This window comes from Medicago sativa, chromosome 5, assembly GCF_051527215.1.
Source record: "Medicago sativa cultivar Bolivia chromosome 5, Bolivia_mono, whole genome shotgun sequence".
In the NCBI taxonomy this organism is placed as follows: Eukaryota; Viridiplantae; Streptophyta; class Magnoliopsida; order Fabales; family Fabaceae; genus Medicago; species Medicago sativa.
The window spans coordinates 68,801,088-68,813,744 of record NC_140753.1 but is presented as its reverse complement, the minus strand read 5'-3'; the positions used below and the strand labels follow the sequence as shown (position 1 = coordinate 68,813,744).

The 12,657-nt window shown below is 32.7% G+C and overlaps 1 protein-coding gene and 1 pseudogene across 1 annotated transcript; both read right to left on the bottom strand.

Moving 5' to 3' along the window:
- Positions 1-12,657, bottom strand: part of LOC146924381 (sucrose transport protein SUC2-like) — a 75,387-nt pseudogene that overhangs the window by 60,375 nt on the left and 2,355 nt on the right.
- On the bottom strand, positions 10,293-12,381 carry LOC146924382 (acetyl-CoA acetyltransferase 2-like). Its single transcript, XM_085709418.1, has 3 exons — positions 11,222-12,381; positions 10,961-11,134; positions 10,293-10,859 (listed from the first exon to the last, which is right to left on the bottom strand). The coding sequence occupies exons 1-3, from the start codon at positions 11,313-11,315 to the stop codon at positions 10,738-10,740; spliced, it is 390 nt and encodes a 129-aa protein (XP_085565544.1). The 5' UTR covers positions 11,316-12,381; the 3' UTR covers positions 10,293-10,737.

Here is a 12,657-nt window from a genome sequence, read left to right as displayed (position 1 = left end):
ATCCACCGTAGTTCTCTCTCAAAATGTTTTTGTTTTTGTTGGTTGATTTTAAGTTTGAAAATGGAGTTTGAAGAATAGAAAGAGGCCTCAAGGGCATGAGATTGGAAAATTGTGAGGTTGAATTAGTCATTTGCAAAAGAGGTCAAAGTATGATTATTTTCTTTGGATTTTTGATTAAGAAAATAAAAGGAAAATTCAATGGGATATTGGATCCCAAGGTTTATTTGGAAAATATTTGTGTGAAGTTGTTCACATTTGTTTGGAAAATTGGTTTTTTCTAAATATAAGTCCTAGGCATTCATCTAAACATACAATCCTAAACATACATCTAAACATGCATATTCTAGCTATATAGTGGTGTGTGTGCATGTGTCGGTGCTTGTGTCGGTGTACATCATTAGAGTCCATTCTCCTTTACATCATACCCTAGATACATTCTATGGCCTCTTTGCCAAGAAATTAAAAGCATGAAGGTAAAATATTACAAAACTCCTAAGTGTTACATTCTAATTTTTTTTTTGCATGAAATTGAAGCTTAAAATGCAAGGAATAAAAGTGGAGAAAGAGATGAGATATGGAATGCTTATGATGAATATGAAACATGAAACGAAAGTGGTTAGTAGCACAAGATATAAAGCAAGTCAAAGATATCATAACAAAAGTAAGAAAATTTACATAAAAAACAAGCAAAAAACAACGTGAAATAGGCCTAAAATTCATCATCAATGCAAAGGCTTGAACAAGACCTATAATCCTCATATTTTAACAAATTCCCAAAGAGTTTTATTTCAGTCCCAACACAAGAATTAAAAGGACCTATCAAGCCAAGCCTCCTAGCATATTTTTAGGCATATTTTCCACTTTATTTCCACAAACAATTATTTATATGACTTGTAAAACAAGAAATCAACAAATCAAACTCCAAAACAGTAAGGAATAGCACCAAATCAGAGGCATACACATTGTAAACTCTCGCACTAAGGATCAATATACCATAGCAAGGCTTTTGGGATCAAGAACATGCGAAATTTTCACAAGAAATTACCAAAAAGTAACACAAAGCCACAAGAAATCTCCCTATATATTTTTTACCAATTTTCAACATACCAAACTATCATGAGAAACCAATTTCAAGCATCAAAAGTAATTGCAAGAGAGTTCACAATTTTTTAGAAATTTTTTAACAAGATTTTTAATAAAAAGTGGAAAAAAAGAATTAACAAGGAGACAAATATTTCCCTGTGTTTTCCATCAAGATTAACATGCGAAACACATTAAAATCCATTGAAAACATCAAGAAAGTATTGAGCAATTTTTTTTTGGGAATTTTTGAAAGGATTTTAGTAAGCACAAAGGTGTAAACAGCATTAGGTAGTGTTAAAATAGTAAGAAAATTGCAAGAAAACGAAACAGATGGATAAAACAAGCCCAGGCCCAGTCCTTAGGATGCAGGACGGGTTGAACCATGGGTTCTGGGTCAGATCCATGGGTTTTGGGCACATATATAAAGGATTTTGGCTCTCTTTCTTCATTTCCATTCACCATTTCTCTCTCTAACCTGAATTCACTCTCTTCTCACTCTAACACACACGCACACCGGAGAAGAAGAGGACAGGAATTCCGACGCGGTGGTTGCCGGCCGTGGACGGCGGCGCCGCCGCGTCGGAAGTTTTAAACTTCTCCTTTCTTTAAATTTTTTTCATGAAAACGATCCTCTTCTCCTCCTCTACTTGAATCTCAAAATGATTTTAACGGAAAACTAACGAATTCACGTAGATCTACAAATCTATGTTTACGAAAAAAAAGTTACAAACGAGAGGAAGGTAGTAGAGATACCTTCTCTGACGTCGGAGAAACGACGGGAAGGCTTGAATCCACTCCTCTCCGTTCTCCTTGTTGTTTGAATCCGAAATTTAGAATTCTTGTGTTCTAACTTGAGCCGTACCGTTGTTGTTGAATTCGGTATCGCTGCTAGCTTTCCTTTACTATCTTGTTTCTTTGTTCATATGCACCAAATTGATACGAGTAGTTACAGATTCGAAGCCGTGATGAAATTCATGATTTGAGGTGTTTTGTGGCGATGTGTTGACTCGGTTTCTTGGCTCAGATTCGCAGTGATGAATCTGTGTTGGAATGGTGGTGGATTGAAGTGGTTACGGTGGTTTGTACGATTCTGTTGTGGTGGTTTTGTGCTGTTACAGATGCGGTTATGGTGTTTTGGTGTTGGTTATGGTGGTTCTGGAATGATTCTGTTACAAGTGTTCTTGGTGTTCTTGATGAACATTCATCAAGTTCATCAAGAAACTTGGGTTTTGATCTGAGAACTTGAGAGAGAGAAAACGAAAAAGTGTTAGTGATGATTTTTTTGGGAAATGTGAACTCTGATCTTGACTTTGACTGATAAAGTGGCTTATATAGCTGATGATTGTGACTGCTGGACCTGTTAAACGCTGCCATGTGGACATAGACTGTAACTGACTGGACTAATAAAAATCTGACACATGTCACTGGACTTAACAAACTTTTGGACTAAATTGCAAATGACTAAAAATAAAGGACTAAAATGCAAAAATGACAAAAGGACTTAATAATAAAATTGGTAAAAACGTAATTTGGAAATAAACGTAAAGTGAAACGATTAAAATTGACAAAACGGACTAAAATGAACCAATGGCCTAAATGAGGTACTTTAAAGTACCTCTCTGCCGAAATTTCGTGTGAAATGACCAAAATGCCCCTGGGGCTGAAAATGACTCAGATGCAATCGAAAGATGGATTTTTAACAGAAATTGAATCAAAGATTCATACAAGCAAAATTAAAAGACTCAGAGACAATTTTTTAGGATTTAAACAGGGCTTTAACACATGGAAAGACTAAAATGCCCCTAGGGGCAAAACTGACTCAAAAATGACTTCAAATGCAATTTTTAAAATGGATTTTGACATAGAATGAAACAGAGACTTATTCACACTACTTGAAAGGACTCAAACAAAATTTTGAAAGACTGAAAGTAATTTTATCATGGGAAATGACTAAAATGCCCTTGCATGTAAATTTTGCAAATAACATTGAAATAAAATGCAGGGGAAGATGCAATTGATCAGAGACATATCAAATGGCTTGTAATGCAAGAAAAGAAGAATTGAACAAGTATTTTTTGGTCCAAAATTAGGGTATAACAGGTCCCACATGAGAGGCCCACTAAAACTAGGTCTGGCATTTATCACATATATAATATATCCTTCCCCCATTGAAACAACAACAACAACTTTCAACTTTCTTCATAAAAACAACAACTTTGAACTTTTTTTTTTCACTCCTTTTCGTTTTTCTGCTCATGGATCATGGACGTTTACGTGGAATACCACCGGGACCACCAAACACTAGGAGAATGATGATGAAGTATCTGTACAGTGTTGCCATAACCATTGTGGGAGTGGCCGCTTTTGTTTTTGCCGCCACCTTTGTGTAAGTTTTATTCAGTTTTTTAATATCTACATTCTTTTTTTGAAGTGTTGTTAGTTATTTAAGTCAGATCTGGTATTTGCAGTAACGCTATATGGTCCAGAAAAAGTGCTGGTGTCTTTGTGTTGTTGGTCTTAGCTTTCATCATTGGATTTGCTATGGTGGCTTTAAGAGTGATTGCAACAACAATTGGACTAGCTCTTGTTGATGTGATAGTGATTTTGGTGATCTACTACTTCTTCTTCTTCAAATGATAGAGGATAGAAGGTGTTGAAGTTCTAATTTCTGTTGATTAATAACAATTTATATTAAATTAAAAAAATTATAATTTATTCATTTCAATCATTAATTAAACAAATAAAAATTACGATGGTGCCACATGTGAGGGTCCCACTAAAACTAGGTCCGGCGTTTATCACATATATAATATATCCTTCCCCCATTGAAACAACAACAACAACAACAACTTTCAACTTTCTCCATAAAAACAACAACTTTGAACTTTTTTTTCACTCCTTTTCTTTTTCTGCTCATGGATCGTGGACGTGGAATTTGCAGTAACGCTATATGGTCCAGAAAAAGTGCTGGTGTCTTTGTGTTGTTGGTCTTAGCTTTCATCATTGGATTTGCTATGGTGGCTTTAAGAGTGATTGCAACAACAACTGGACTAGCTCTTGTTGATGTGATAGTGATTTTGGTGATCTACTACTTCTTCTTCTTCAAATGATAGAGGATAGAAGGTGTTGAAGTTCTAATTTCTGTTGATTAATAACAATTTATATTAAATTAAAAAAATTATAATTTATTCATTTCAATCATTAATTAAACAAATAAAAATTACGATGGTGCCACATGTGAGGGTCCCACTAAAACTAGGTCCGGCGTTTATCACATATATAATATATCCTTCCCCCATTGAAACAACAACAACAACAACAACAACTTTCAACTTTCTCCATAAAAACAACAACTTTGAACTTTTTTTTTCACTCCTTTTCTTTTTCTGCTCATGGATCGTGGACGTGGAATACCACCGGGACCGCCAAACACTAGGAGAATGATGATGATGTATATGTACAGTGTTGTCATAACCATTGTGGGTGTGGCCGCTTTTGTTTTTGCCGCCACCTTTGTGTAAGTTTTATTCAGTTTTTTAAACTATATCTACATTCTTTTTTTGAACTGTTGTTAGTTATTTAAGTCAGATCTGGTATTTGCAGTAACGCTATATGGTCCAGAAAAAGTGTTGGTGTCTTTGTGCTGTTGGCCTTAGCTTTCATCATTGGATTTGCTATGGTGGCTTCAAGAGTGATTGCAACAACAATTGGACTAGCTCTTGTTGCTGTGATAGTGATTTTGGTGATCTACTACTTCTTCAAATGTTAAAGGATAGAAGGTGTTGAAGTTCTAATTTCTGTTGATTAATAACAATTTATATTAAATTAAAAAAATTATAATTTATTCATTTCAATCATTAATTAAACAAATAAAAATTACGATGGTCCCACATGAGAGGGTCCCATTAAAACTAGGTCTTGGATTTATCACATATATAATATATCCTTCCCCCATTGAAACAACAACAACAACAACAACTTTCAACTTTCTCCATAAAAACAACAACTTTCAACTTTTTTTTCACTCCTTTTCTTTTTCTGCTCATGGATCGTGGACGTGGACGTGGAATACCACCGGGACCGCCAAACACTAGGAGAATGATGATGATGTATATGTACAGTGTTGTCATAACCATTGTGGGTGTGGCCGCTTTTGTTTTTGCCGCCACCTTTGTGTAAGTTTTATTCAGTTTTTTAAACTATATCTACATTCTTTTTTTGAACTATTGTTAGTTATTTAAGTCAGATCTGGTATTTGCAGTAACGCTATATGGTCCAAAAAAAGTGTTAGTGTCTTTGTGCTGTTGGCCTTAGCTTTCATCATTGGATTTGCTATGGTGGCTTCAAGAGTGATTGCAACAACAATTGGACTAGCTCTTGTTGCCTTGATAGTGATTTTGGTGATATACTACTTCTTCTTCAAATGTTAAAGGATAGAAGGTGTTGAAGTTTTAATTTCTGTTGATTAATAACAATTTATATTAAATTAAAAAAATTATAATTTATTCATTTCAATCATTAATTAAACAAATAAAAATTACGATGGTCCCATATGAGAGGGTCCCATTAAAACTAGGTCTGGGGTTTATCACATATATAATATATCTTTCCCCCATTGAAACAACAATAACTTTCAACTTTCTCCATAAAAACAACAACTTTGAACTTTTTTTCACTCCTTTTCGTTTTCTGCTCATGGATCGTGGACGTGGACGTGAAATACCACCGGGACCGCCAAACACTAGGTGAATGATGATGAAGTATCTGTACATGGAATACCACCTGTACAATGTCTGATTTTTTCCTTATCATTTAAGAAAGTGTAACATACTAGATGAATATATTTATACTTACTTTTGCATTATCCCAATTATACCCTTAAACAACTTTTTCTATAATAAAGTTTGTTGATGTCATTAAAAAAAATTAGATTAATTTTTTTTATTTTTTATTGTTGGTGTTATTGAAATAGATAATCATGGTTAGTTTGGTTTGTTATAACTTGAAAAAAACAAACATTTATATTTTTAGTTTTAATCAAAATCTAAATTTCATAAAAGAAAAACACTGTTCATAATTTTCAAACGTTAGCGCAATAAAAAGAGCGGAAAGACGGGTATGTGAGTGCCCGTCTTTTCGCTAGTAGTAGTAGTAGTAGTAGTAGTAGTAGTAGTAGTAGTAGTAGTAGTACTAATAATAATAATAATAATAATAATAATAATAATAATAATAATAATAATAATAATAATAATAATAATAATAATAATAATAATAATAATAATAATAATAATAATAATAATAATAATAATAATAATAATAAGGGTTAATTATGTTTTTGGTCTCTATAAAATTGGGAACTTCTAAGTTTAGTCCTTACTTAATTTTAATAGGTTTTTTAGTCCCTACAGAAAAAAAATTACTTATAATTTTAGTCCCTATTACAACAAAATTTGTTTAATTATCATTAAACTCTTAAATTTTTGTAGGATTTTCTTGAGACAAGTTTAGAATACTATGAAAGGTTCATTAACTAAAATTTAGAATTTTTTAACATGAAATGAATTAAATATGAATTTTTTAAAACGGCAAAGTTAAAGATAAAATTAACAAAATCTGAACGTAAAAATCAAATTTTGCGACAATTTTTTGCCGAGAAACTTTTAGTAATATTCTTAACATGTCTGCAAAAAATTGTTCAAAAACTCAAGAGTTTAAGCATAAATTAAACAAATTTGAATTGAGGAAGGACTAATACTGAGTGCAGAAATTTTTTTAGGGACTAAAAGAACTATTAAAATTAAGTAAGGGCTAAACTTAAAAAGTCCCAATTTTATAGGGACCAAAAATATATTTGACCCTAATAATAATAATAATAATAATAATAATAATAATAATAATAATAATAATAATAATAATAATAATAATAATAATCATCTTCAAAAAATAAAAATAAATAAGAATAGGGAAAGACATTTTTTTTTGACAAATGAATAGGGAAGCGTTGGGTCGGGCTCGTTGAGACCCTCTCCATTTTTAAAAGAAATTGAGTATTCATTACTATTGTTTTGAAATAAATAAAGGATATAAATATACATATTTCTAGAATTGTTGGTATCAATTGAATATGTATCAATTGAATATTTATACGCTAAAATTATAATGATGATGTTTTTTTTTTTGTTACAAATGATGATGATGTTCTTTTATTTGGAGAAATAGAGATGATCTCTACTCGCATTAGGCGGCAACGTGACTAGTCATTTTGCAAACACTTTAACACAATCCATCCGGTTCAAGACACATAAACATAAAGACATAACTTATCCCTTAAAAAAGATATACATATTTTTAATTACTAAGAGTGTGTTCATTTCAGCTTTAAAAATAGATTTTGTGTTAAAATAATTTAGAGATTTTTTTAGAGATTTAAAAAAAATCTGAAGACATTTATGATTGTTTACGATCCATAAAATCAGATTTAGAAAAACAGATTTTTTGTGTGTAGATAGACAAAATGAAACCAATCATTGTAAACTCACACACACAAATGGAGAAGTTAGACTTTGAAGCCCAATCACGGCAGCCATCCTAACAATTTTAGTATTTTTGTCAATTGAGTTATGAGTTGTGGGCAAAAAAAATAAATTAAAAATGATTTTTAATTACTCTTTCATTTTTTAGGGGATCTAGTTCATGCTCCTTATTTTTAAAAGAAAAAAAATGATTTTGGAAAATGCTATTCTATTAGCTTTTTATTTTAGAGTCGAAAGTAATTTTTTGCGATAAAACAATTTAAAAAAAAACCCTAAACAAACACTTAAAAACGACAAAAGTAATTTTCATAAAAAAATATATATTTTTTCTATTGAAAAAATCTAAAACAAACCCACCCTATTCAATATTTCCGCTCATTCAACATTTGTGATATTCGCAAAAGGCTTTTCTCATGACAAATATCCTTTTTCATATGCAAATAATAATGGGAAAAAAAGAAAAGGTGGGGTTGCAATCTCCCCTACTTGTCTGTGTTGTGAACAAGAGGATGAAACAATCATTCATATGCTCTCCCCTACTTGCAACCTCAACGAAAAAGGGATTGAAGATAACCCAACTACTTGGATGACTACTTTCTTGACGACATGTTTGTACTTCTGGACGTGGCAGAACAAATCTATTTTCGAAGCAAACTTTCAAAGACCGAGCAACCCAACTTTGGGTAATTCATAGATTCATTAAAGAGATAGAAGATACTACCCTAGATCATGTGCATAGAAGAGCTCAACAAAATGATACCATATATATCATATGGAAACGACCTCAGGGTGCTGGAAGGGAGCTGGTACTCTTGCAAGGTGTGTAGGTCTCCTTCGGGACTTTGATGGAAGATTGATCAAAGGCTAGATCACGATGATTGGATCGTGTGATGCTTTTCATGTTGAATTAAGGGACATGTATCTGGGTTTGGACATGGCTTGGAAGGGAAATATATCTCATCTTATAGTAGAAAGTGACTCAAAGATTCTTTTAGACATGATTACTGGTATTTGCAAGTTTAGTGGGAACGTTGGTTCGACGTGTTCAAAAGTTTTTAACCTTGGGTTGGACTGTCCGATTTAACCATAATTGGCATGAGTGCAATATAAGTGCAAATTGGCTTGCTAACTTTAACATTTCGATGGATCCTATGAATTTATCTTTTGAAGACTCCTCCTACTGAGCTTCAAAGTCTTTTGTTTGTTGATATTTTCGGGGCTAGCATGCCTAGGAACATCATGTTAGTTTAGTTTCTTTTTTCCTGGGCTTTGCCCTATCTTGCGATGGGTATTGACTTTCTGCAAAACTATATTGGATGGTCGTGATTCTGACACACTTACCATACTACAGAATATATACTAATACATGATACCCTTCCCCCTTAAAAGTAACATAATTTTCAAAATAAATTAATAATTTCTTTATAAGAATGTCTCTATTTGGTAGTAAGAATGTCTCTATTTAATTTTGAATGAAGACTCATTTTAATTCTTTAGAAAAACCATGAGACCCAACTTAGTCCATAAAAAATAAAAACAACTTTTAATCTCTAGCTTTTACAAATGTTAAACAAGATAAATTGGGACCTCGTTCGTGCATTCATAGGGTATCCTACTAGAGTGAAGGGATATGAGCCATGAAAGATGGGCCATGTGAACCAAGGTCTATCATTAACAAAGATGTGTTGTTTGATGAGTTAACTCACGCTAGTTATGTATTCTGCGTGACTTAAGTCACGCTACGTGACTTAAGTCATTTATCAGCAAAACAGAAACACAGTTCCTTCATTTTTTCAACTTCTCAAAATACGAAATTTTCTCCTCCAAGTGCGATTTTCACCATTCTTACACCATCCAAAGCCAATTTCTCCCACAATATCAAGTAAGTGATGATTATCCTACTTCATTGCATTTTTTTGTTTGAAAATTTTGAATTTTTTAAGAAATTTAACATTTTTAGGTTTTTTTTTATAAATTTTGCTTGCATGTTAGTTTTTATAATTGTTAGTGATGAATTAAGTTAGGAATTGTATTTTAGATGTTGTTTAGAGTGAAATGTGGTAGTTTTAGGTATTTGAAACTGTTTGATTTTAAGTTGATTGAAAGTTACACTCTAGATATTTGAAAGTTGCACTCTAGCAAGCTCAAGAAAGAAAGAAATTCAAAGGCTCAAATTAGAGTTGAGGTCAAAATTTGAAAAACTTGGAGACGCTAATAGAGTTATAGGAATGTGCGTATTTATCTTTTATACTCCCTCCGTTTCAAAATGAGTGTCGTTTTAGGTGTTTACACACATATTAAGAAATGCAATGATTAAAAGAAAGAGAATGATTATTTTACCAAATTATCCTTATTAACTATTGGTTAGTTTTAAAAGTAATACTTTGGAAGTAGTGTGCAGAGTATTAATTGGAGGGTACAATTGAAAAGAAAAAGTTATTATTGCATTGAAAACTGAAAGTGACATTCATTTTGAAACAATTTTTTTTTTTGCTAAAGCGACACTCATTTTGAAACGGAGGGAGTATAATCCTAAAATTTATAATAACAAATCTCTCAATTTTTTTGAGACTTAACAAAGAGCATCTTTGATTGTAAAATCTCTATTGTACTACAAATCACTCATAATCAAGAATGATAAAAATGTTAATTTGGCTTACGAGAAACATATAATAATACTAGTATTAAATTTTCTTTTACTTTATATATTTATTTAAAGGAAGCAACCAAAAGTGAATTACAATCATGTACCATATTATTGTCTTCCATATGCAAGAACTTTGCAAAAAGAGCTACTAAGGGGCAGTATTATATGTGCAAGCCTCAGTTTGCATAAAATTGCTCCTTTTATCTTCAAAATTGTCTTGCCAATCAGGACCACCAACCAAAGCTCCAGCCAAAACATTAGGGTTAGGATCTTCCTTGCTATACCAATTATCATACCCTTGAGTACATCCAATAAACCCTTTATTCTCCTTATATGACATAGTTGATGCTCCTCTATGATGGACCCTGTTAGGGTAACTAGGCCCATAGCCCACTAAGTAGCTCATGTTCATAGGGTTAGAGGCCAAAATTTGCTTATTATGTAAGATGTTGGGTTGGAGAGATTGAGCGCTTATTATGTCAATATTGACCTTGCTTCTGCCAGGTATTCAGGTACACTAGACATGTTCTCCATACCACCAGCCACAACAACATCATTTATACCCAATTGAATACTCTGTGCAGCATGCATCGTAGCTGCAGTTAACCAAAAAAGGTTTATTTACTTTGTTCTTTCATTAGAAAAATAAAAATTAAAAGATGCAAAACGAATTCCTTGTTTATAATATATTTCATACCTTTCATTCCTGATGCGCAAACTTTGTTAACAGTAGTGCAGACTACGGATTTCGATAGTTCTGCTCCAAGAGCAGCTTGTATAGCTGGAGCTTGCCCCAAATTAGCACCAAGGACATTCCCAAAGAATACTTCTTCCACAATTGATGGATCAACATTGGCTCTTTTAAGAGCAGCTACATATCAACAAAACAGAGATAAGCATATCTTCATTAAGTTTCAAACACAATGAAATACGAACTGACACAGGTTAACATAATTACCTTCAATAGCTATCGAGCCTAGCTTGGTGGCAGGTAGAGGAATCTGAAGATGCTGCTGTTGGAGCCACTGATTTATGAAAAATGAATCTGTCATAAAAAAACATCGTAAATGGATGAATATAAATTTAACTAACACAAGTTAACACATAAAAAATCATGAATTAACTTCATATACGATTGATTCCATGAAACATAGATAAAACTTAGTTCAAATTGTTTAAATCTTTTCAAATGAAGCTAAAACTATCCCATAGATAACTCTAAACTTAATCACTTTTTTGTGCCCTATGGACCATTTTCAGTTCCAGCAATTGCAAAATAAACATATCAAATCAAAAAAGTTATTTAAAAAGATAGTCAATTGACGTTGAATCCCATACTTGACATGATGATAACATGTTTGTGACCACTTTTAGTTTTCTATCCATAATTTCTATGTAATTTATTTATCATGTATTGTTTAGAATCTAAAACACACAAATTATATTATGACAGGTACTTTTAATGAAGGAAAGTCAATTAATAAAAGTTTTGCAACTTTATCTCTACAATCAACACATGCTTCTTTGGAACTCTGGTTGTGTCGATAATCTTTTGAAAACTCGGGAAATCTGGTTTCAACCTATGAACAATTGTCTCATTCTAATCGATTGACTGTTTTCTGCCTACGAGTTTTATAGGAAATACAAGTATCATCAATGCCATTTGCCTTAATGAAAGCAACGTAAGTTTTTGTATCTCACAAGACTATGTCATTATGAATAATATGTAGATAACTTTCAAACTGATTGAAACCATTATGACGTATAGAATTCACAAACATATAGTTTCAACAGTATGACCACTATGGTTGAGTCAGTTTCAAGCCAAATGTCTGTCAAATGTAACTCCATAGCTTTTTCAATGGCTAACATACAAGCACTGAATTCAGCATCAAGGGGAGAGGCATAACCTATATTTTGAACCATAGCTCCTAAAAAAGCAGAACTGAAATCTCTTAAGACAAAACCAATGGATCCACTAGGGGAGTGCCAAAAGCAGAGCCATCACAGTTAAATTTAAGACATCCCACTGCAGGAGGTGACCAACTGATATCTTGGTTAGGCTTCAACACTTTAGAATTCAAAGGTATTCCAAAAAATTGAGATATTCTTCTAAGATCAGACATAGCAGCAGCACCATTAAAAAGAATAAGGTGGAAGCCGAATTTAACCTCTGACTGAATGATGTTGAGCATAGTGCCTATGGAGTTGTGCTTGTCATTGAAGTAACGATTATTTCTTTCAAGCTATATACACCTAATGGTGTGTATGATAGCAGAATTTACAATCTGATGCGCCATTTTGCCACCAACTCCAACACTGCTCAGAACCAGATTATGACCAGAAGAAAGATCAATAGGCTGACCAGTGCCCTTGCTTAGCCAGTCCCATAGC